This window comes from Gopherus flavomarginatus, chromosome 1 (assembly GCF_025201925.1).
Source record: "Gopherus flavomarginatus isolate rGopFla2 chromosome 1, rGopFla2.mat.asm, whole genome shotgun sequence".
In the NCBI taxonomy this organism is placed as follows: Eukaryota; Metazoa; Chordata; order Testudines; family Testudinidae; genus Gopherus; species Gopherus flavomarginatus.
This window is the reverse complement of record NC_066617.1, coordinates 54,182,389-54,208,866: the sequence shown is the minus strand read 5'-3', so window position 1 is coordinate 54,208,866 and position 26,478 is coordinate 54,182,389. Positions and strand designations below refer to the sequence as shown.

The 26,478-nt window shown below is 40.4% G+C and overlaps 2 protein-coding genes across 7 annotated transcripts in view; one reads left to right on the top strand and one right to left on the bottom strand.

Annotated features, from left to right (window-relative positions):
• The window catches only part of IMMP2L (inner mitochondrial membrane peptidase subunit 2), an 836,308-nt gene extending 812,773 nt beyond the window's left edge, over window positions 1–23,535 (bottom strand). The window contains exon 1 of one of the 6 annotated variants that reach the window (XM_050936397.1): window positions 23,355–23,535. The gene's annotated coding sequence lies outside the window, so the exon portion shown is untranslated. The other 5 variants (XM_050936400.1, XM_050936398.1, XM_050936399.1 and 2 more) reach the window with 5 other exon arrangements.
• Window positions 16,758–26,478, top strand: part of LOC127042864 (uncharacterized) — a 61,826-nt gene continuing 52,105 nt past the window's right edge. The window contains exon 1 of the mRNA XM_050936349.1: window positions 16,758–17,236. Coding sequence (XP_050792306.1) covers window positions 17,002–17,236 — 235 coding nt within the window. The 5' untranslated portion in view covers window positions 16,758–17,001. The remainder of the gene's footprint in view (window positions 17,237–26,478) is intronic.

Genomic DNA, 26,478 nt, shown 5'->3' with positions numbered 1-26,478 from the left:
CATTGTGCTATGAATTTAGAGAGAAAGGTTTTATGGGCAATAGAATGATAGGTTAATAATTGGTAAGAAATTAGATAAAATAAATAAGTTAAGAAAAGAGTTAAAGTACGTAAGTTAAAATTCATGGAATATTAATTGGATATTTCTCCATAACACATAGAGAAAAGAAGTCAGATGGCAGAAGAAGGAGATATCCTGAATCCATTGTTCTATCAGGGGGAAATAGCTCAGTGGTTTGAGCATTGGCCTGCTAAACCCAGAGTTGTGAGTTCAATCCTTGTAGGGGCCACCTAGGGAACTGGGGTAAAAATCTGTCTGGGGATTAGTCCTGCTTTGAGCAGGGGATTGGACTAGATGACCTCCTCAGGTCCCTTCCAACCCTGATATTCTATGATACCTGGGGATGAACTCAGATATTTTAGATCAAGCAATAGGGGTAGTGTATATAGCTCAGTCAATGATGATGGAGAAGGAATACTAGAAAAAATACCTGATTTAGTAATTGCTCAGCTGTTTATGGATAATAACCAAAGACCATTGGTGTCTGTTATATTGAACTTGCCTGGTATCCAAATAGGGGCATTATGTCACCTGGATACCAGATCATCATTTTCAATACTTAATACTACTAGTATTGGGAGAATTAACTGGATACCTCTTGCCACCACTGATCAATACATAAATCTCACACTGGATATGGAGACCAACTAAATGTATATGTGAGCTGACAGATAACTTTCACAGTGGGAGTACAAACAGTACTGAATGTTAGGTTCAGATCTGTGAGTCGAGGTGAAAATGAATATAGAGTTTTAGGAACAGGTGCTATAAAAGAACTAAAAAGGGTGGACAAAAATCAATTTTTTTTTAAATAAAAATAAAAAAAATCAGTTTTTATTTGAATCAGATTTTCTTTTGATAAAATGCTTTTTGAGGAAAAAACCTATCTAGAGATAGTTTTAATTAAGATATATTATCACTCAAAGATATCTCATCATGAAATAGAGATTATAAATTCTAATTCTACAGTACGAGACAATATATTCATGGAAAGTTTAAGAAAAGTTTTGTAAATGAGTTCCAATAGTTCATGGGTTAGGGACCCAATCTTATGGGGTTACAGGGCATCTCTATAGATTATTTAGGTTAATCTTTCTATCTATCCCATGGGACTCAGTGCTCAGTCTAGAAGATACCATCACAGATGCTTAGTTTTACATTCTCAAACTGTGGATTTGTGTCTCCAGAGATAACACGCTAGTTAACAGCAAAAATGTTTTAAATAAATAAATAATACATAGAGGTGAGAAATAACAGACCTCAACCCAGTTGTCCCTCTACAAATTTGTGTACATGGAGTCAATCCCTTACCTCTTTCTAGAAGTGCAAAGTTTCAAAAAGTTCAATGAATAGAAGATTGTTGGGGGCAGAATAGATCTGGACAAGGAGAAGAAGTCTGGAGATAAATGTGAGAAGGGAGGGACAGACAGTAGAAACAAAAGTGAAACTGTTTGAGTAGCATATTCCAGAAGTCTTGAGGTCTTTCTGAATGTAGCATTGATTTGAAATCTACCATACCATTCTCTCACTAGAAAGGAAAACCTATAATGGCAGCAAGCCGTAACAGAGACCCAGTTTGAGAATATTTTAATGAAGTTCCTCTACCTGTGGGTAAGACAGGAATGCATGAAAATGCAAACAGTGCAACAAAGAAATGCAAGGCCTAGTTGCCCAAATGAAGCAACATCATAGGAAGTGTTCCTTCTCAGGAGGAAGCTGCATTGAAGATGATGAAAGGAACATGTCTGAACATGCAGGAGCTTCAGGCTGGTAAACTTTTTTACTTCATACTTCTTTCTTAAGGACTGCCTTTCTTCCTTCTGGACTATTCTTGAATTCCCATTTTTGAGCAAAAAATACAGTTGTTAATCTATGGTACTATCATTTTAGATGCAGTTGTGATAAAAAATAAATAGCTGAAATAGGGAGCTCTTCCTTTACAATTTCACCTTTAAAGTAGTACTGAATGTCAGTGAATGCAATGAGTAATACTAAATGAGCAATATGGTAATAATAATTAAATAACTGCATTGACTTATTTGTTTTTAGGAGAATCCATCCTCAATATACAGGATTCTGAAGACTATCCACCTTTAAGATCACTATCATTTTCTATAGTTTCAGAGTTATCGGTCAATGGTAGTGCTTCAGTCACATCATGTATCACACAGCCACAGTATCTCTCACCTGTAGCAAAAAGAAAAAAAATCTCCATCATACAGGAACAACCATAGATAAGTTTGTGATAAGAACCAGCAGATTACAAAAAATTGCCCGGTTTGTTTATGCAACAAACTCTCCTTTCCATATGATTGAGAACCCACACTTCATTAACATGGTTCAGTCATTAACACCAGGATATAGTCCACCCAACAGAGCAGATGTCACAGGCAAATTTCTGGATAAAGTGTATGAAAGAGAAATTGAGCTGTGTGCAAAAAGTCTAGGGGTAAAATTGTTAACCTGAGTCTTGATGGGTGGAGCAATGTCCACAATGAACCCTGTTGTACGTGCTTGCATGACAACAGAAGAAAGAAATGTCTTCCTTTCCGAAATGATACATCAGAAAATGCACACACAGTAGAATATTTAAAAGAAGCAGCAGTAAAAGCTATAACAAACTGTGAAAAAAAATTCAAATGTCTAGTATGCAGCTTGGTCACAGACAATGCTGCAAATGTATCCAAGATGAGAAGAAATTATTTAGAAGAGAGTCCCAAACTAATAATATACAGTTGCAGTGCTCATTTGATGCACCTCCTAGCCAAAGACTTCAGTGTTCGAGAATAGAGGCTAATGTTGTTGAAATTGCAAAAAAATTCCCTAACAACCACTTTGCAGCTGCTCCTCTGAAAAAAGTGAGAGGAACCAAGCTAATTCTCCCACAAGATGTGCGATGGAACTCAGTAGTGGACTGTTTTGAGCACTATACCAAGAATTGGCCTAATCTGATGACAGTTTGTGAACAAAATCATGAAAAAATAAATAGCCAAAGTTCTCAACATTGGGCTTAAGAGAAATGTGGTACCCTGAAGCCTATTTCTGTAGCCTTTGAACAAAATGCAGGGAAATAGCTGGTTTATTGCTGACGCTGTTGAAAATTAGAAGAAACTGAGTGAGATCTTAAAAAGAGAAATATGCAATGACAGAGTTAAATTACAAGCATTAAAAAAATGAATGGGACAAGCACTATCTCCAGCTCATTTTCTTGCAAATATTCTCAACACTTGGTACCAGCGTCAAACCTTAACTGCTGAAGAGGAGGAGCTGGCTATGACACGTACATCCAGCAATCATCTCTCCATAATGCCAACTATAATAAACTTCAGACTTAATGGTGAACCATTCAAGAAATGTACATTTGCTGATGATGTTTTAAAGAAAGTCACACCAGTGAACTGGTGCAAGTCACTTAAGCACTTGGATTCAGAGACTGTTGAAGTGATAATCTCACTTTTAGCAGCAGTAGCTTCTTCTACCAGTATAGAAAAAATATTTTCTTCCTTTGGACTAATTCATTCAAGAAGGAAAGCTTGTTTTTCTTTTCCAGATTATGAACAAATAGGAAAATGAAGATGAAGACGACTGAGTTAGCTGCAGAAGCCAATATTTTAAGTTTCTCATGTTGACCTAGCTGACACAGTCAATTTAATTTTTTTTAATATTTCATTTAATTATTTTAGTTAACAATTTTAACTAAAACAAACCTGATTTTAAAATACTTGAATGTTTAACTAAAGGTGAAAATTATATGCTTGTTTTGTTAAAATATTATATGTTTGCCATTGAAGAAAAAAACCAAGAATACATAACACTGTTGATTCAGTTAAAAAAAACTATTTAAATGTCTGTCTGGTGATGTTCTCCTCCTAATACATCATGGCAAGAAAATCTTCCAAATATTAATGATTAACCTGTTGAATGGGAGATATTTATGAAGTCATTGGGAGGTGAACGATCTGCTTCAATTACCTTTGGTAAATGAAATAACCAAACAATCATTCAGTTTCTGATAGAGCTGTAAAACTAATCTTAAAAGTTTTCAGAATAAATCACTTTAAAAATGTATAGTGTGTACCTTCTAAAAATGAAGCCTACGACTATCTGAGTTGTGAAGAATATGTATTAAGGTTATAATGACCAACAAGAATGCACTTTTATGTTGAAGTCCATGATTAAATTGAGTTCCTGACTAGTGATTTAGATCAAATACTCCCTATACATGAATCTCAATAAACTACTCAAAAATAAATGTTTCAATGGTCCCAAACTGACAATTTTCAGAATTATTTCACAAGAAATTTTGACTTTTCATTCTGATTTGGAACTTTTTAAAAAAAAATTGGAAATTCCTACAGAATGGAATTTCAAGATCCCAATCAATTCTAATCATAACTATTTGAACACTATATGCACAGCTCACAGAGTATAAAGCCTCATGAATTACTAACAGCAATGAAAGATAGTTCAGTTTCCACATTAAACAAATATTTGCAAGTCTGATGCACAAAACACAACTTAACGTAAAAATTCAACAACAAAAGATAGCATACCAAAAATACTTATAGAAAGATTAGATTAATGATGTTTCCCAATATAAATCATTAAGTGATAATGAGTTTGAGCGGTTTTTGTTTTTATTAAATTTTACAGGAAAAAAAATCTGCAGCACAATAAGAAAATACATTCTGGTAAAAAAATATCTCCATGTAAATAATCACAAGAAGTGATTAATATCAGTGAGTAAAACAAAAGTTTTAGAAAAGTTTAAAATCTAACCGCCTTCTGTGATACTTGGATTTCAAAATTTCACGCTGGGAAGTTCTTCTGCTTCCCGAAGTACCATGAAGAAAAGATTACATAGCTCCTAAGGCAAACAAATAATTGTACATTTTATGCCAGCAAGGAACTAGCCTAAATGAGGCTAGGGTTAGCATGTCAATGGAGCAGGCTAGCCCTCTAAAGAGTCATTGGGGGGGAAGGGAATAAAGTAAACAAATTAGAGGACTTCAAACAATTCAACCAACACAGCACATATTCTGGATCAATAACTAGCCAGTAGCACCTTGTATACATTAACAAGTCATAGCACATGAAAATGCTGCCGTGGGAATAATTATTGAATAGCAAGAATAGACAGAAATAACCTCGAAATGTGTGCCCTTTTCATGGGGTTTACAGTTAGTGCTGTAATTATCTTTTTTTTAATGCAAAAACAAGTAAAGGTAACTGATCACCATAAAACAGCAACCTTGCTAACTCGAGTTTTAGTACAGAAAGCTTGTTTAAAATCACAACACAGCACAGAATAGCAAGGATCAAGTGTTAGTACATAACAGGTCAAAGTACTAAGAAGTTCACAATGTGCAACTCAGAGATTAGGGCAGATGGAGCACAGCATTATCTGGACTGAAGTGTTTGGTGCACAAAAGGTCCAAGGATTACAATGAGCCTCTACTGGGTACTACAATATATGGAACAGAGATGCTATTTAGATTGCACTCTACTTATAAATGTTATTTTGATTTCCTATGCTTGCCTGCACATTAGAAGACACTGTTTATCAAGCAGCCTGCAGAATGCCATCAAGTAATCTGCAGAAAGCCCCAAGTTACAATATATTTGCACATTTAAGCACTTAAAAATTACTCACAGAAGTGCAACGGGAAGTATAGCAGTAAAAACACAGTGTTAGCAGTCAGCCACAAAGGAAAGAAAATGACCCCTGATGTTCTTTTACAAGAAAACATCTGGGGAAGAAGAGGCAAACAATCACAGCCTACACGTGAAACAACTACAAAACCAAAAATTGTATTAGTTTATTTTAAACAATCTGTTTTGTCCTCTTTTCTCCACTTAAATAGCTTGTTTAGGTCAAAAAACGAGTGACTATATTTACATTAGCTTGTAGCTTTTTATTTTATAAAGTTAATTTTGTAATGCGGTATTACACCACCATGGGTTCGGCTCTGGGGTCTACAGTTTCAAGCTTACCAGAGTGAAAGTCACCTTTGCTACTTACTTTAAATTTAGGCTATGTCTTCACTTGCCAGTTTTAGCACGAAAAGTCAGGGTTTTGAGCAAAAACTATGGAAATCCACTGGAAAGCCATATTTTCAGTGCAAAAATAAAACCACCCCAACAAGAGTCTTTTTGCGCTGATGTGCCAGTGAAGACTCTTGATTGCTTTTACCAGTCTAATTGCACTCCAGAGCTGTCCCACAATGCAGAGCAGGAGCAGCTGCTCTTTAAAACTCACCAGCCCTGTCTGCGCCCCTCCCCTTTTGCACCTTTCTGACAGCCGGTGCTGTCACTGCTCCAGTACACAAAATAAATCATTATTGTGGAAAGCTCCTGCTGCTTCCCACTGTATAAACAGAGGCAGGGAGACAGAATCTGTCTGGGTCTCCTCCCCCTGCCTCAAGACTGATTGCTTCCGGCGGCTGTCACAAACATACATCCACTCCTGCCATAATAATGATTTGCTTTGTATCCTGAAGCAGTGCTTAGTGGGATAGCTACCACAGTGCGCTCCTCTCATCTGCTATGCAAGTGCTGCACATGTAAACATGCTTTGACACCTGTGGAAAACAATGTGAACACAAACCAGCACATTTCTTTTAGCACTTTTCTGTCACTGACAAAACTGTCAGCGAAAAAATTTTGCAAGCCTTAGAGCCTCTAGGAACACAAAGATCAAGGGTAGTAACCACACATACATTCACAAGTACAAGATTTAGTCTCTTTTACAAGTTTTATTAAAGTTACAATTAAAGTTATGAATATCCAAGCACATAGAAATTCTGTACAGACCTATGCACAAGTTACAAATATAAATATACTCACATCTTTAACAGTAGTGTTAGGGTCTGATGGGTCTCTCATGGTTTGATCATCGGTAGACAGATGGTTCCTGCTGGAGTTTCCCATAGGGAGCTCAATTTTCCCACTCTGGGCACCCTTTTTTATAACGTAATTCTGACTATACCTGATTAGCATTTCTGCACTTGGTGCACTCTGCAGTTAGGGTATGTGTTAGAAAAACGTGATTACTAGGTATCTTGTAATTACTTTTACTGTTAATTTTTCACAGTATCACCCATTGGTACATATCTTCCCGTAATCTTTGACCAAACAAAAACCCAATTCCCTCTTACTTATGTTATGCATTTCTTACCTCCAAAGCCTAGTATGGCTAAGCTAAAATCTTTCAGGCCTCAACCTGCAGGCCTTGAATTTCACTTAATTAGAAGGAATAATTATGTATTAGATATCTAACTGCTGATCAATTTTATACGTCTAAAATCCTACCATTTAACTCTGTGTAACATACTATTATGTATGACATTGCATGTTAGTTAATCATAATCACACAATAAATGAACAAGAAGCTAAAATCACTGGCTACAATCTTATCTCCACAAACCAATGAAACGTCCATTTTTTGGTCAGTTTATCAAAAGAAAAATAATTGTGTGTGTGTCAATGTCACAGTGGAAGCATCCACATCCATGTGGTCTGAAAGGAAAAAAGGGAAAGGTTTCATAATACAAAGTACAAAAGAAAAGAAAAGAAAAGAAAAGAAAAGAAAAGAAAAGATTTGGGTTTTGCTACATGCTGTGAAACATAAAATCAAGAGGAAAACAGAAGTTTTCTGTTTTAAGTATGACTTGTCCAATTTGCGAAACTAGTTAATTGTTATTCTAGTAGCTATAATGAATGAGATAAATCTCATTGTTAACCAGTTACCTTAGATGAAAAATGTTGTGGCCTCTTTACAACACTTTTTTTTAAGAAAGCTTGCCTGGTCACTCTATTAACCCCAGGTCACAGCTCCCAGAGGGAGATCTTGCAGGTGCCAAGCCCAGCTGGTTCTGCTGGGAAATCAAAGTTGGTAAACAGGGCGCTGTAGCATGAGACCAAGTCTCTTATAGGTGGAATCCAATGATTCTCCCGAAGATAAGTTAAGGCAATAGGCCTAACACCTAACAAGGGGTGCATTCAGAGGCATGAGAGAGGGGTTCAAGGTTCAGTTAGCCCTGCAACTGTTTCAGCAGAATTCTTAAAGTCCATTTATGTAACGTTATAAAAATTCACTGGTGCAGCAAACGGAAGTCACCAGCCACCTTAAGGACTCAATATGATCTAATCTCACAAAGACAAAACTTTGACCTGTTAAATGGGTCTACAACATTATGCTGTAGCTATAGCATTTTACCAACCAGCCTCACTCAGTACACATGATGGACAGTGCTCAATGAATGAGTCAGCTGCTCACTATTAGCCATAACAGACAGTTATCCTCAGTGGACCAGCTACAACAGGAAAAGTTCTGATTTACAAATAGATTTGATAGGTCTTGAACTCAGCTCCATAAGGTTCATGGGAGCAGCCATGTTCCAACCCTCACCTAGCAGCCTGCTGGCAATAGCCTACCTGGGACCCATGAAGCTCCACCCCAGTGTGAGGCTCTGCCCCTGACGTCCAACTGGCAGAGTGCCAGCGCAGCTGATTGGGCCACTAGCCCTGCTTAAGCCAACAGCAGGAACAGGAAGCTGTCCAAACAACTGGGTTCCACTCTGCTCTTGACTGTATGTGCCGTTGGCTTCCTGCTCCTGCTTCCCCATCTTGATTTCTTGGCATCCTGACTTAACTCTTGGCATTTGACTTGCAGTTCCAAACCTCCAGTTTGTCTCCTGCCTCTGACCTCCTGGTATCCTGACCCATCCTGATTCTGATTCCTGCCTTGTGGTTCTGACTGCTCAATATCCTTACCCAGACAATTTTTGACTCCTGTCTCATGACTGCGGACTCTGGCTCTGACCACAAGGTCTGGCCGCCTGCAACCTGGCTGTGACAGTGTGCCGAAATTGATGAGACTTAGACATATCCTTATAGGAAAAGCCTACACTGCAACTAAAATCCCACAGCTGGCCAACACCAGCTGACTCAGGCTTGTGGGATTCGGGCTAAGGCAGTGATTCCCAAACTTGTTCCACCACTTGTGCAGGGAAAGCCCCTGGCAAGCCGGGGCGGTTTGTTACCTGCCACGTCTGCAGCTTCGGCCAATCGCGGCTCCCAGTAGCCACGGTCCGCTGCTCCAGGCCAATGGGAGCTGCTGAATGTGGCAGACAGTACGTCCCTCAGCCCGTGCCACTTCTAACAGCTCCCATTGGCCTGGAGCAGAGACCATCACCTCTGGGAGCCGTGATTGGCTGAACCTGCGGACATGGCAGGTAAACAAATCGGCCCAGCCCGCCACGGGCTTTCCCTACACAGGCGTCAGAACAAGTTTGGGAACCACTGAGCTAACGGGTTGTTTAACTGCAGTATAGATATTCAGGCTTGGCCTGGAGCCCGGGCTCTAGGATCCTGTGAGGAGGGAGGGTCCCAGAGCTCAGGCTGCAGTCTAAGGCCCAACATCACCACCACAATTAAACAGCCCCTTAAAAAGAGTCAGCTGGTATGGGCCAGTTGCAGGTGTCTAACTGCAGTGCAGACATATCCATATAGAACTGAGCTCTTAGCCTACTTCTGTTAGAAAGGATCTTGTGCAACCACTCAGTTATACCTTCTGTAAAAGGAGATGAAGCTGACACTTCCCTCCCCCCCAGAGGAAGAGTGTGAAGCCCTGCTCAATAATAAGGGCTATAATACTTCTGTGCACTTTAACACTAGTCAGCAGAAGACATTAATCTAAAACTCATGGGGTGAAATCTTGGTCCTATTACCAAAACTCCTACTGACTACAATGGAGCCTGATTACACTCATAATTTGACTCCCAGCCAGTGCACTTTCTCCTGAGCCATTCTGATAAGATGAGCAGAGACCACAGCAGCCAACCAGCCAAAAGGTTCTGTTTGGCTGCTTCAGGACAATGCAGAAGGCTCAGTGGACCATGATGGTATGTTCCATGCAACTGAAATGTTCACAAAATGAAGGCATAACCCTTTGTATGTTCTACTGTACATGTGTAAATAGTGATCTTCACAGTTAGGAACAACCAAATTGGACATAGACTTTCCTGAGAATGGCAAAAGGCATCTCTCTCTGACCACAGGCATATTTCCCTGACAAATGACCAGTTCCTACTCCAAACCACAGAAGTACTAAAGCTGTTCAAAAGCAGTCAGAACTTATTTTAATATTAGAAAAATCTGTCTATTTTTCAAGATACTCTTTCTTCAAACTGGTCGAACCATCTTTTGTTCAAAATTTCCATAACAATTCAATCTCAGGTCAAGACCAAGCATAAAAATACAACCTAAAAGGTTAAAGTCTGATAAAGTTATAAGCAATTGAAAACAGGTGGTTATAATGGAAAGTGTTAGTTTGCCTTAATATTGGCATTGCTACCGTTACACCTGTTTTAAATCACAAAAGTTTCTTGAATATTAAAAATTAACTGTTGAACAAGTGAAAAATCTCCAAATCAAAATTGTAAGCATGTTTTTCAATTAAGTAAACAGATACTCTATATTGCATCACTTCTCATAAAATAAGAAACCCTACAAAATATAAGGGAAGTAGACATCCCTAATTTTTCCCATATTAACATTATTTTAATCTAAACATAAAACTAAACATCAAAAGATTTCTGTTCTAGTCTATACTTTACTGGAATCTGCTCTCACACTGCATAATTTGAATTACTACAAGTCAACCAGCCTTCCATAACAGGCAGATTAATTTCCTATCATTATGAACTCAGGACAAGTCTTCCCAGTATAATTATGATACAGGAAAACCTTTAAAGTTATAACCTTGTTAAAGGAACAAGTACCCAAACTGGAGTTCTGGAAAAGCAAACAGATGGATATTATGATCTTTGAGACACCAGGCCAACTCTACAAAAAATATCACATTTCAGCTCAAATCAACACAATAACATTAGGCCTTGTCTGTCACTGATTCATTACTGAAAATACAATTCACTAAAGGATTAATTCTTCTGCTAAAGTAACATCACTGTATCCCATCCATTCAAAGACTGTCAGACCCACACATTCAGAAAGTAAATGGAGCGGGTTGACAGGGGACATGATAGCAGTTTTCAGGTATCTAAAAGGGTGTCATCAGGAGGAGGGAGAAAACTTGTTCACCTTAGCCTCCAATGATAGAACAAGAAGCAATGGGCTTAAACTGCAGCAAGGGAGATTTAGGTTGGACATTAGGAAAAAGTTCCTAACTGTCAGGGTAGTTAAACACTGGAATAGATTGCCTAGGGAAGTTGTGGAATCTCCATCTCTGGAGATATTTAAGAGTAGGTTAGATAAATGTCTATTAGGGATGGTCTAGACAGTATTTGGTCCTGCCATGAGGGCAGGGGACTGGACTCGATGACCTCTCAAGGTCCCTTCCAGTCCTAGAGTCTATGAGAGTACAGACTGGGAGGACTGCAAGCAACAAAGGAAGTCTAGGACAGGGATCGGCAATCTTTCTGAAGTGGTGTACCGAGCCTTCATTTATTCACTCTGATTTAAGGTTTCGCATAATTCATTTTAGTGTTTTTAGAAGGTCTCTTTCTATAAGTCTATAATATATAACTAAACTATTGTTGTATGTAAAGTAAATAAGGTTTTTAAAATGTTTAAGAGGCCTCATTTAAAATTAAATTAAAATGCAGAGCCCCCCAGACAGGTGGCCAGGACCCAGGCAGCGTGAGTGCCACTGAAAATCAGCTCGTGTGCCGCCTTCGGCACATGTGCCATAGGTTGCCTACCCTGGTCTAGGACATGAATTTTACCCTGCTAGACAACCATCCATTTCTAAACAACCAGGTTTATCTTTGTGAGGGGGAAAACACAAGGAGAGAAAAAACAGAATTCCTGGTGAAGGTTACTCTCAGACTAGTTATCCTTTTTCTATTTTAAGCTGAGGTACTCAGGTGTTTTAAAAACAGCAAACCATTCCCAGGCGCGCACACATGCCAGGAAGAAAAAGCATAGCAAATCAACTAATTTTCTGCAACCACTGAGCCATGAAAAATGAGCTATGTATATTAACAGGATATTTTTATATATTATCTCTCTTTTAAAAAATAATCAATTTCAGCTTTTCACGCAAGTCAAAGAATTAATGTCCTGTGCATGCACACTTACTGGCCAAGCGAAGTTTAGCTTTCTCAGGCTCCAGGTTAGGATATTTTGGACTAAGCTGAGATCTATTTCCAAAATATAGAAAAATGTATAGCTTTAAAGATAGAGTAAGATAAATCTCCGTGTAGTTAATGAATGCATTCATAGACATCATTTTAAGTTACTTCAGTTTTAGAACAGGTTTAGATGAACAGCATGGCAGGTATGTCCTATTGCACTTTAAGTTGATTCAAAACATACAAAATAGGTTAACAATTGGGCCAATGAATGTGAAGTGCCCCACTGTAAATGCCAGCAGCTGCTGTGTTTTGGCTTCAGATAGACATTGTAAATGATATGTTGCATCTCAATACATAAACTTTTAAAAATATATTTACATTAATATATATAACAAACCTTTTTTATCCACACTTTACATGACTCTACTTCCCCTGTAAAACACTTCTCCTGCCTGCCCCCACCTCGAAGTAGACTCCAAAAATTCAGCATTGTCACACAATTCGCCATTACTCAAATTTAGGCAAACCCAAAACGAAACAAAAGCCAAATAGTGAACACTTCCCATTTACCTTTGCTTAAATAAAAATGAGTAAATATTCATGAAGCATAAATAATCCTTGTTACCGAGAAAATGAAAGACTGCCATCTCAAAACATAAAAATCTCTAAATCAGACTTTTCCAGCACATTTTGCAACAAGGAACAAATCTTAGCATAACATGAGATAACATAACATGAGAGAGATGGGAAGTTTCTGAATTCTCCTGGGTTTATGGACAATTAATATCTGAGAAGATTAAAGCAAGCCTCTCTCCTGTGCAACTGGCCTACCGGGATCAATGTTTATGATAATTTAGTAACTTAGTAAATGTTGTTACATTTATTTTAAAAATTGCACCAAAGGAAGAAAACAATGAATGACGCTTAAGTTAGATGGCACTTTCCATTTTCAAAGCAGTTTACAAAAATTAACTAGTCCTCCCAGAACCTCTGTGTCATAAACAGATGGTTAAGGGTTAATGCCTCTTTTACCTGTAAAGGGTTAAAAAGTTCACCTAGCCTAGCTAACACCTGACCTGAGGAACCAATAGGGGAACAAGATGTTTCAAAAGGAAGGAGGGAAGTTTTTCCTTTGTTTAGAGTTTCAGTTTCAGCTGGAATGAAAAGATCAAGGAACCAGTCTCTTATCAGAGTAATAAGTTTTAGAAAAGAATAAATAGGTTTATGTTTATTTCTTTGTAACCTGTCTTATGCAATTAGAGGTAGAATCAAATTGGGTATTTGGGTACTTTTTTTGTGTAACTAAATTTGTGCCCAGGGGAACATCCTCTGTGTTTTGAATCTGTTGTCTGTGAGAGTAGTTGGTATGCTAATCTCTCCCAGAGGGTTTTCTTTTACCTTTATTTTCTTTAATTAAAAGTCTTTTTCTCAATACCTAATCGATTTTTCCTTGTTTTTAGATCCAAGGGGGTTGGATCAGATCCACCAGGAGTTGGTGGGAGAAAGGAGGGGGGATGGTTAATTTCTCCTTGTTTTAAGATCCAAGGGATGGATCTGGACTCACCAGGGAATTGGTGAAGGTGTCTCTAAAGGCTACCCAGAGAGGGGAAGGTTTGGGGGGAAAGGGAGTGATCCAGACACTGGATGGTGGCAGCGATACCAAATCTAAGCTGGTAATTACGCTTAGAAGTGTCCATGCAGGTCCCCACATCTGTACCCTAAAGTTCAGAGTGGGGAAGGAACCCTGACACTCTGTAATGAAGGAGTTGGGGGGGAGTTAAATACTTTTTGCCAACATTTTATAATGGGGTAAAGTTGAGGAACATAGAAGCCTAAAGATAGAATCAGAATAAACTTACTAAAACATATTTTTCATGCACCATGCAACAAGATATCAAGGTACAAATCATTACTGTACATAATTTGCTAATGATGCCAAATTGACTGTCACACTATGGAACTCAGTGTTTCTGCAGATTAGATTCTTAAATCTTAAGAGTGTATCAAATTTTGACTTTTTTTTTTTTAATATTTCCTTTACTGTGTCTCATTAAATTTTACCCTTGAACATTAGAGGGCACCGTGAGACTGCAATAGCAACCGCAGTGCATTCTGCATAGCGGTATTTGCTGCCATATTGATTTTGAATCTAATATTCATGGCAAGACGCATACTTTGCCAGTTGCCATAACCATTTCCTGACACTGAAAGATAAACGTACCTTGCTCAAGTCTAATAATTAGTAGTAAATATTCTTTGGGAAATGTATGATACTAACTTTGCAGGAAAACGTAACACAGAATTAAAGAATCCAGAAGTTATGTCACTGACATTAGAAAGAAGGCAAAAGCAAAGAGCCATTGATTGTTATTTGTAAATATGTTAGATGGACAGAAAGCATTACTTTTACAAAGCAAGATACATTATCCTACTTCATAACATGGGAGATGTCATTCTCCGTCATATCAAAGAATCAGCATAACAGATCAGTGAGATTCCAGTTAAGAGTGTTTGATCTTCTTGATGTAGATGACAGAATTTTGTGCATTTTTTGTGGAAACATATATAACTGTTAGAACTACAAAATTTTCCAAATATTTTAGCTCCTCTAATGTGTATGCCAATCTATTCAAATCAACTGTATTCTCAACTGATGGCACAGAGTCTTTTTTTAAAATAAATCAACTGTAAAACAAAGAAATACATGTCTGTACATCCAAGAATATTTTACTCTGCAATGACTGAAATGAAGCTGTTTGATAACTGAAGAAACCTTACTGTTAATTAATTTATCTAATTATAATTCCTAATATGTATCCCATGTAAATATATATTATCAATTAATTTAGTTCTTGTCGCATTTAGAAAATTGACTTTAAAATTATGATAAATTTATCCTCAATACAAAGGAAACAATTGCTTAGTAACTAAAGATTCAGCCTGCCAAGTTTAAAATAAAAGGGGAGAGAGGGTCTGTCATAGTATAATTCCCAAATCTGAACCTTAACGTCCAAAATATGGGTACTAGCATGAATCCCTCTAAGCTTAATTACCAGCTTAGATCTGATAGGCTGCCACCAATCAAGACTTAGGTAGAGCGGCTGATAGACTCTGGTCTCCCCAAACCCTTCCCTGGGGACCCCCAAGACCCAGATTCCTTGAGTCTCAAAACAAAGGGGAATAAACCATTTTCCTTCCCCCTCCTTTCTTTCTCCCAGCTCTTTCCCGCCCTAGGTACCCTAGGAGACCACCGTGATTCAATTCCTTGAATCACCCCTTCCCCCTCCCTTCTTCCGCGGAGAGAGATACAGAGATAAACGCCGAGAGTGGGTTTTTCTTCCTTCCTCCCTTTCCTTTCTCCCACCAATTCCCTGGTGAGTGCAGACTCCCTTCCCTGGAGTCTTACAAAAGATAACCAAAAAAATCAATTAGATTCTAAAAAAAAGAGGAAAACTTTAATAAAGAAGGAAAAACATAAAAACTGTCTCTGTAATCAATATGATAAATATACAGGGTTTTTATAGCTTATAGACAATAGAAAGAAAACAAGTTAAAAGACTATAACCGCCTTTTTTACTTACTAACTATTCTGAATAGATAAGAGACTGTAGCAGGGAGATTGGCAGAAACCTGGTTGCACCTCTAGTCCCGTCCAGGACCCCGAAAGAACAACGCACAAACCCAAAACCCACAAACAAAGGCTTCCCTCCACCCAGATTTGAAAGTATCTTGTTTCCTGATTGGTCCTCTGGTCAGGTGTTTGGGTCCCTATTTGTTAACCCTTTACAGGTAAAAGAGACATTAACCCTTAACTATCTGTTTATGACAGGGTCATAACAGCCTCTATAAACAACATCAGTTAGTAGGGAAATGTAGTTTTCAGACACTAATTAGAACATCCACTATGCTTAATAAGTCCTGAAGGATCTTATAATGCAATGCTGTCCATTTGACATATTGAAACATCTTTTTTAAGATGAAAACCCACTGCTGAACCAAAGGCAAACTAAAAGATATGGATATTTCAGAAATCAATTGAAGCCTCTTGCACATTAACTCCAGGGTCCTTACCAAACATCCCCCAAATCAAAATTCCAATTATGCTCAGAACAAAGGAGCTAGCTACTAGTTTTATCACTAAAAGATAATTTGAATATGAAGAGTTTAATTTTTTTTTTGTAATTGTTTCTATCACTAGTTCTCAAACTTTTGTACTGGTGACCCCTTTCACATAGCAAGCCTCTCAGTGTGACCCTCCCTCTCCCTTATAAATTAAAAACACTTTTTTATATATTTAACACCATTATAAATGCTGGATGCAAAGGCTGACAGCTCGTGACCCCCCCATGTAATAACCTCGCAACCCGTCGAGGGGTCCCAACCCCCAGTTTGAAAACCCTTAGTCTATATACTATACAATGCTTAATATAGAGCTGGATATTTCTCACTTCTGCATACAAAATGTAGTAATTTCTCCAACAGAATATTGTAAATTTCTTTAAATAACCACATAGCTCAGGCAGTGGCGCTATAAGGAGGGCTGTAGGATGTATGGCCACTGGGAAGCATTCATGGGCAGAAGACTGTTCTCTCGGGATGGACTTCACCTGAGTAAGGAGGGAAAGAGACTTCTAGGATGGAGGCTCGCCCAACTGATTAAGAGAGCTTTAAACTAGGAATTTGGGGGAGATGGCTGGGAGCTGTCCAGGTAATCTCCACGCCGGAATTTAACATTGAGAGGGAAGAAAACAAAGTAAGAGAGGATACAGCCGTGGGCAGAAGAATTGACATAAGGAGGAAGGGTAGTGTAGATACCAGTCTAATAGGTGATGCTGGTGGTAGAATGTCTGTGCCTAACCGGGAAAAGAATGTCAGTGAAGCCAAAGGGCAAAAATTAAGATGTCTGTACATTAATGTGAGAAGCCTAAGTAACAGAATGGAGGAACTAGAGCTACTGGTGCAGGAAGTGAAACCAGATATTATAGGGATAACAGAAACATGGTGGAATAGTAGTCATGACTGGAGTACAGGTATTGAAGGCTATGTGCTGTTTAGGAAAGACAGAAATAAAGGCAAAGGTGGTGGAGCAGCATTGTATATCAATGATGAGGTTAACTGTAAAGAAATAAGAAGTGATGGAATGAATAAGACAGAGTCTGTCTGGGCAAAAATCACATTGGGAAAGAAAGCTACTAGAGCCTCCCCCGAGATAGTGCTTGGGGTGTGCTACAGACCGCCAGGATCTGATTTGGATATGGATAGAGACCTCTTTAATGTTTTTAAGGAAGTAAACACTAATGGGAATTGTGTGATCATGGGAGACTTTAACTTCCCAGATATAGACTGGAGGACAAGTGCTAGTAACAACAATAGGGCTCAGATTTTTCTGGATGTGATAGGTGATGGATTTCTTCACCAAGTAGTTGAAGAACCAACGAGAGGGGATGCTATTTTGGATCTGGTTTTGGTGAGTAGTGAGAACCTCATAAAAGAAATGGTTGTAGGGGACAACCTTGGTTCGAGTGATCATGAGCTAATTCAGTTCAAACGAGATGGAAGGATAAACAAAAACAGATCTGGGACTAGGGTTTTTTATTTCAAAAGGGCTAACTTCAAAGAATTAAGGAAATTAGTTAGGGAAGTGGATTGGACTGAAGAACTTGTGGGATCTAAAGGCAGAGGGGCCTGGAATTACTTTAAGTCAAAGCTGCAGAAACTATCAGAAGCCTGCATCCCAAGAAAGGGGAAAAAAACCATAGGCAGGAGTTGCAGAACAAGCTGGATGAGCAAGCATCTCAGAGAGGTGATTAAGAAAAAGCAGAAAGCCTACAAGGAGTGGAAGATGGGCAGGATTAGCAAGGAAACCTACCTTATTGAAGTCAGAACATGTAGGGATGAAGTGAGAGAGGCTAAAAGCCATTTAGAGATGGACCTTGCAAAGGGAATTCAAACCAATAGTAAAAGGTTCTACAGCCATATAAATAAGAAGAAAACAAAAAGAGAAGAAGTGGGACCACTAAACGCTGAGGATGAAATGGAGGTTAAAGACAACCAAGGCTTGGCCCAATATCTAAATAAGTACTTTGCCTCAGTCTTTAATAAGGCTAATGAGGAGCTTAGAGATAATGGAAGGATGACAAATGGGAATGAGGATATGGAGGTAATATTACCACATCTGAGGTAGAAGCCAAACTCGAACAGCTTAATGGGATAAAATTGGAGGGCCCAGATAACCTTCATCCAAGAATATTAAAGGAACTGGCACATGAAATTGCAAGCCCATTAGCAAGAATTTTTAATGAATCAGTAAACTCAGGGGTTGTACCGTATGACTGGAGAATTGCTAACATAGCTCCTATTTTTAAGAAAGGGAAAAAAAGTGATCCGAGTAACTATAGGCCTGTTAATTTGACATCTGTAGTATGTAAGATTTGGAAAAAATTTTGAAGGAGAAAGTAGTTAAGGACATTGAGGTCAATGGTAACTGGGACAAATTATAACACGTTTTACAAAAGGTAGATCATGCCAAACCAACTCGATCTCCTTCTTTGAGAAGGTAACAGATTATTTAGACAAAGGAAACGCAGTAGATCTAATTTACCTCGATTTCAGTAAGGCATTTGACACAGTTCCACATGGGGAATTATTAGTTAAATTGGAAAAGATGGGGATCAATTTGAAAATTGAAAGGTGGATAAGGAACTGGTTAAAGGGGAGACTACAATGGGTCGTACGGAAGGGTGAACTGTCAGGCTGGAAAGAGGTGACTAGTGGAGTTCCTCAGGGATCAGTTTTGGGACCAATCTTATTTAACTTTTTTATTACTGACCTTGGCACAAAAAGCAGGAATGTGCTAGTAAAGTTTGCGGATGACACAAAGCTGTGAGGTATTGCTAACACAGAGAAGGACCAGGATATCATACAGGAAGATCTGGATGACCTTGTAAACTGGAGTAATAGTAATAGGATGACATTTAATAGTGGATGACATTTAATAGTGAAAAGTGCAAGGTCATGCATTTAGGGATTAACGATAAGAATTTTTGTTATAAATTGGGGACACATCAGTTGGAAGTAACAGAGGAGGAGAAGGATCTCAGAGTATTGGTGGATCACAGGATGACTATGAGCCGCCAATGTGATGTGGCCGTTAAAAAAGCTAATGCAGTTTTAGAATGCATCAGGCGAGGTATTTCCAGCAAAGATAAGGAGGTGTTAGTACCGTTATATAAGGCACTGGTGAGACCTCATCTGGAATACTGTGTGCAGTTCTGGTCTCCCATGTTTAAGAAGGATGAATTCAAACTGGAACAGGTTCAGAGACGGGCTACTAGGATGATCCAAGGAATGGAAAACCTGTCATATGAAAGGAGACTCAAAGAGCTTGGCTTGTTTAGTCTAGCCAAAAGAAGGCTGAGGGGGGATATGCTTGCTCCTTATAAATATATCAGAGGGATTAATATTAGGGAGGGAGAGGAATTATTTAAGCTTAGTACCAATGTGGACACAAGAACAAATGGATATAAACTGGACACTAGGAAGTTTAGACTTGAAATTAGACGAAAGTTTCTAACCATTAGAGGAGTGAAGTTCTGGAACAGCCTTCAAAGGGGAGTAGTGGGGGCAAAAGACATATCTGGCTTTAAGACTAAGCTTGATAAGTTTATGGAAGGGATGGTATGATGGGATTACCAAAATTAGGCTATTGATCTTTGATTATCAGCAGGTAAGTATATATGCCCAGTGGTCTTTGATGGGATGCGATCTCAGTTACTGCAGAGAATTCTTTCCTGGGTGCTGGCGGGTGAGTCTTGCCCACATGCTCAGGGTTTAACTGATCGCCATATTTGGGGTCGGGAAGGAATATTCATCTGGGGCAGATCGGCAGAGGCCCTGGAGGTTTTCGCCTTCCTCTGCAGCGTGGGGCATGGGTCACTTGCTGGAGGATTCTCTGCAGCTTGAGGTCTTCAAACCACAATTTGAAGACTTCAGTAATTCAGACATAAGTTAGGGGGTTGTTATAGAAGTGGACAGGTAAGATTCTGTGGCCTGCATTGTGCAGGAGGTCAGACTAGATGATCATAATGGTCCCTTCTGACCTTAAAGTCTATGAGTCTATAAAAATTATGAAAAATGATTTAACATTTAAAAATTGAGTAAAAACTTAAAAGATTGAAAATCTGATAATGATGGTAGTAGTTACATTGTTTAGTTTTAAAGAATTACAGGTGTTGGATGCAGGCTGGAGCAGCAAAGCTAATTCCCAAGCCTCTCATAGCAATCATTCTGCTATTTTATTCTGAAAATCCCTGTGAGGTTTCTTCTTTTCTTATTTTGCAAGCCTCTTTTATTCAAAGTTTAATTGCTATTTTTCTTTTCACATTCTAACTGTACAATGTTACATTTGTAAAATTTACTGCAGAAGAAACAAAAAATTACAAATAATTTATACCACCACTACACCTAGGAACTGGCCCTCAACTCATGTAAACTGTCATAGGCCCATTACAAGATATAGAGCAGCAGAGGACCTGCCCCCTTGTGTGCTTCGTTATTGCAGTAGCAAAAGAAGGATGCTTTGAAACTTTGTCACAGGCAACAATAAAAGGACTGAAGAATATCATTACATGCACCTACATGGATCCTCCAGAAACAAAGAGTCTAAGTTTGAGTGAAACTCTCAAGGAAATAATAAGATGGGTGAACTAGAGTGCTTCATATTAAATGAATATAAAATATAATATAATACAATATAATATAATAGACATCTCGGAAATTTGGTGGAATGAGGATAATCAATGGGACATAATACAGGGTACCAAATATATCAGAAGGACAGAACAGGTCATGCTGGTGGGGGAGTGGCACTATCTGTGAAAGAAAGCATAGAATCAAACAAAGTAAACATCTTAAATGAATCAAATTGTACCATAGAATCCCTATGGATAGTAATTCCACACTGGAATAACATAAATATAGCAGTAGGGATATATTACTGACCACCTGACCAGGATGGTGACTGTGAAATGCTCCAAGAAGTTAAAGAGAATACTAAAATAAAAAAATTGATAAAATGGAAAATACTATAGCAGCCCAATTCTATAGCTTTTAGTTTCAGAAAGGGGAACTACACAAAAAGAGGAGGTACCTTTTAAATTCTGTTTAACTGACATCACAAAAAGTGAAATCCCTGCAGGCTGCATGGAAACTTTTAACAACATCATAACAGAGGTTCAACTTAAATGTATACCCTAAATTTAAAAACACAGTAAGAGAACCAAAAAATGCCACCATGGCTAAACAAAGTAAAAGCAGTGAGAGGCAAAAAGGCATCATTTCAAAAGTGGAAGTTAAATCCTAGTGAGGAAAGTAGAAAGAAGCATAAACTCTAGCAAATGAGGTCTAAAAATATAATTAGGAAGGTCAAAAAAGGATTTGAGGAACTGCTAGCCAAAGACTCAGAAAGTAATAGCAAAAAGAATTTTAAGTACATCAGAAGCAGGAAGCCTGCTAAACATCCAGTGGAGTCACTGGATAATCGAGATGTGAAATGAGCACTCAAGGATGATAAGGGCATTGCGGAGAATCTAAATGAATTCTTTGCATTGGTCTTCACAGCTGAGGATGTGAGGGAGATTCCCAAATCTGAGCCATTCTTTTTAGGTGACAATTCTTAGGAACTGTCCCAGATTGAGGTGTCAATAGAGGTGGTTTTGGAACAAACTGATAAACTAAACAGTAATAAATCACCAGAACCAGATGGTATTCACCAAGAGTTCTGAAGGAACTCAAATGTGAAACTGCAGAACTACTAACTGTAGTCTGTAACTTATTTAAATCAGCTTCTGTACCAAATGACTGAAGGATAGCTAATTTGACGTCCATTTTTAAAAAGGGCTCTAGACGTTATCCCAGCAATTGCAGGTTGGTAAGCGTGACTTCAGTACCGGGCAAACTGGCTGAAACTATAGTAAAGAACAAAATTGTCAGACACATAGATGAACATAATTTGTTGAGGAAGAGTCACAGGAGCCCCTTGTTAAAACAGCCCCACCACGAAGGCCATTTTCCCATTAAAATTATGCTATTTCTGTATTGTTCCTCCAATGGTGGGTATTCTTAATGCTGCCTCCTCTACAGGTGGCAACTGTTCCGTCAAACTCCACTGCTCTAATGAACGCGTCTCACTGAACTACAGCAAACAAAGAGAGCAGAAGGATATCACAACATAGAGCAAGCAAGAGACCATTCTTCCTTTCCCCTCCAACTCTGGCTTTAAACACTTACTTGATTTTTTTTTTTTTTTTGAGAGAGAGAGAGAAGTCAAACACAAAGAAGGAATCCTAACAGGGTAAGTGGCAGAGAAACTCAAAGCGGGATAGGAGAGTACTGCTGTGACATAATGAGACTTGCTCCTGTCAGCAAGGAGGGGCAGTCAGATTAGTGGCAGGATTGTTTTTAAGTATATAGAACAATTCTGAAGTTCTCCCAGGGTTTGTACTCTTTGGGATGTATTCTTAAAAATCCCACTTATAGGACTTCCTATGAATTGGCTGTATAAGCCAGCAGGCTGCAGCAACAACACAACATGCTGTCAGTAAAGCAGGAGGGGACCAGTACAAAAATGACCTCTCAAACAAGAGCAGTGTATCAGGGGTTCTCAAACGGGGGGTCACGACCCCTCAAGGGGGTCATGAGGTTATTTCATGGAAGATGACAAGCTGTCAGCCTCCACTCTAAACCCCGCTTTGCCACCAGCATTTATAAAGGTGTTAAACATAGTTTCAAGTGTCTTTAATTTAAAGGGGTTCACACTCAGAGGCTTGCTGTGCGAAACGGGTCACCAGTACAAAAATTTGAGAACCACTGCAGTATATCGAAGATCACAGATAACATGCCACGCCGACCGCTGTTTGATACACTGTAGGACCCGTGTTCAGCCAGCGATCAGGATGAGCTGAGTCTCACCACCTGCAGTCATACACTTTGCAAGACTCGCCTCTTCCCGAAGGTGTCTCCAGACCGGAGAGGCCGCGCTCTCCCAATGCTCGCGGCAGACAGACTTTCTAATACGCTGTACAGAAGAGGCCAGTTTTGCTCTGGCTGGACTCGGTCCTTAAGAAAGCTCTCCCGTGGCGTGCAGGTGGGAAATCACATCATAAAGCCATTTGTCAAGACAATTTATTTTCAGGTCACCTTCTAAGCGGCGCTCTCAGTCCGTTCCCCTTCCCCGCTGCCAGTAACGTGTACGCGTGACCTGGGGCTCTTATTTCAAGGCGCTTGTTAGTGCCTAGGGGCGAGGGTGGGGGCTGTTGGGTTACAGCCGCTCCCGGGTTTCCGCCGCGGCGAGCGCTGGAACGGAGCGAGCGCCGCGCCTGGCCAAGGCGCTGCGAGCGCAGCTGCGGAGAGACCAGCTTCCCCCGGGTTATTACTGTAGCCGCAGCGCCACGCACCTCGCGGCCTCCTCCCCTCTTGGGGCCCTTCCCCCACGGCATGTACCCACCCAAAAGCCCCCTCGGCCACTCCGCCCCCTCCCTGGCCGGCTTCCTGACCCCATCCCCCACACACGCTATGCGCGCCGCTGATCCCTCCCGGCTGCCGTCACTTTTTTCGCCCTCGTCCCCGCCCGCCGCGCGGCGCCACTTACCGCACGTTTTCAGCGCTTCCAGTTTGAACGAGCCACTGACGCGACTGCGGGGACGTGCTCGTTACGTGCGCGTGACACGTGCCCTCCGGAGGGGTGGGGCCGCAGGGTTGGTGAACCGGCTTTCCTTGCTCACGTGACCTGCACTGTGGTGTGGGTGCTGGCTCGCGCGGTAGCGGGAGAGAAGCGAGCAAGGGGCGAGGTGGAGGAGCCCCTCAGTACAGGGTGGGGCCAAAGGGCAGCTCCCACCTTCTGCTAACTCTGCGTCCCGAGGCCGGCCAAGCCCACAGTTCCCCCCAAAAGGAAACCTGCTGCAGCCAGCTGGCTCCTGGCCAGCGCAGCCAGGCTAATGCATGGCAGTGTGAGCAGAGGCTTGTTTATCCTGTCACACGCTTTGGCTCATGCTGTAGCAAACAGGACAGGCCCTTCCACTGCAGCATGCGCCTATGGAAAATATTTGGTTACAGGGGCTTTCGCTGACTTTGTCATTAATTACCTTAAGCGTGTTCACACAGAGTGCTCCCCTCATGTTCCTGTCCCTACACACCTGACAGTGCCCTAGCGTGGCCAGCTGGCGAAACAGGTCAAGCTTACTGTGAAGCAGCATTCGGGGTGGGTGGATGTGGCAAGGGACCCAGCAGCATAGCCAGAGCTCTCTATGTTTACATGTTACTTAGCTATTAGTGGTGGAGTGAATCACCACTGGCACTGCTCCTTTCCACATTTCAAAGGTATTAACCTTTTTGCAGATGGCTCAGACCAAGCTGTAAGTCTTGGCCTCTTACCAGTAGTAGTGTGTGACACCTTTAAGTTGTCACAATTTTATTTTAATTTTAATATAATAGTTATTTTATTTTAATATAATAGTTCTTTTCTTCAGTAAACCTCCAAACACTTTGCAAGTATCATCCACATTTTACAGTTGTGGAAAGGAAGGAACAGGTAAGTGAAGTGGGTTGCTGGGAATAAAACCCAGGCAGTAGGGGCATGTGCAAGGGGGAACAAGCAAGGGCATAGGCCCCTCAAATCAGGGGGTGCACAGAACTCTGCCAGAATGAGGAGCATGAGCTCCAGCCAGGCTGGAGTGGGAGATAACAGCCCCTCCAGCCCTGAGGAGGTTGGGGAGGAGAGGACAAGAGAGCCAGTTCCTCTGGCAGAGGGACACAAAGTTTCCCTCCAAAAGCAGCCAAATTTGTATTCCTGTGCATACACCCAGAGCTGTAACAAGGAACTTTTGTGCCCAAGACAAGGGCCGGCTCCAGGCTCTTTGGCGGCAATTCAGCGGCTAGTCCCTGAGTCCCTGTCAGAGGGAAAGACCTGCTGCTAAATTGCTGCCGCCGCTTCATTCATTCTTCAGCGGGTCCCTGAGTCCGTCTCCGAGAGAAGGACCCACCACCAAATTGCCACTGAAGAAGCGGCGGGGGTAGAACTGCTGCCGAAGCGCCGCCGATCGCGGTAGAGCTGCACTCCTCCGCTTTTCACACCCGAGGCAAGTGCCTCACTCGCCTCACCCTTGTTTTGGCACTGCACACCCCTGCCAGGTAGTGGCAGTACTTGGAATAAAACCCAGGTCTCCAGAGTCCTCATCTAGTGTTCCTAGTGTTACCACGTGGCTAGTATTTGACTGGCCTGCCTGGGTTTTTTTTATTGATCTGCCAATTGCCTGAGAAATAATCTGCCAGGGTATTTTTATGTGGGTCTGAAGATTTGCATTACTATCACAACTGGACAGTCACTACGGAAAAGGATAAACGGACACAAATCAGATATTAGGAATGGCAATATACAAAAACCTGTAGGAGAACACTTCAACCTCCCTGGCCACTCTATAGCAGACCTTAAGGTGGCCATCCTGCAGCAAAAAAACTTCAGGACCAGACTTCAAGAGAAACTGCTGAGCTTCAGTTCATCTGCAAATTTGACACCATCAGCTCAGGATTAAACAAAGACTGTGAATGGCTTGCCAATTACAGAACCAGTTTCTCCTCCCTTGGTTTTCACACCTCAACTGCTAGAACAGGGCCTCATCCTCCCTGATTGAACTACCTCATTATCTCTAGCTTGCCTGCATATATATATACATGCCCCTGGAAATTTCCACTACATGCATCTGACGAAGTGAGTATTCACCCACGAAAGCTCATGCTCCAAAACGTCTGTTAGTCTATATGGTGCCACAGGACTCTTTGCTGCTTTTACAGATCCAGACTAACACGGCTACCCCTCTGATACTTGACACTAATATTAAAAGTTTCTGTGTCCATCTAAAGGTGCTGCAGTGTTCCCACCCACTGCTACAGTTTAAGCGGTAACAGATCAAAACTGTGGAAAATACAGCAGCTGCCTGCCCACCAACATGCAAGCGCACACGTCTGTGTGTGCACAACAGGATTCGGAGTCACAGGAGAGTGAGCTCATCTCGATTGGTGGACTCTTCCAGTTGGTATGCATACTTCCACCTTTTCATGTTCTCTGTATGTCTAAATATCTCCTGTCTGTGTGTTCCATTCTATGCATCCGAAGAAGTGAGCTGTAGCTGAAATAAATTTGTTAGTCTCTAAGGTGCCACAAGTACTCCTGTTCTTTTTATCTATATGTGTTATCTCTCTAGATACTATAAGTGGCTGTTAAAGTTGGGGAGAGATGGGGAGATTTCCAGAGTTGTCTTGTGGTTGG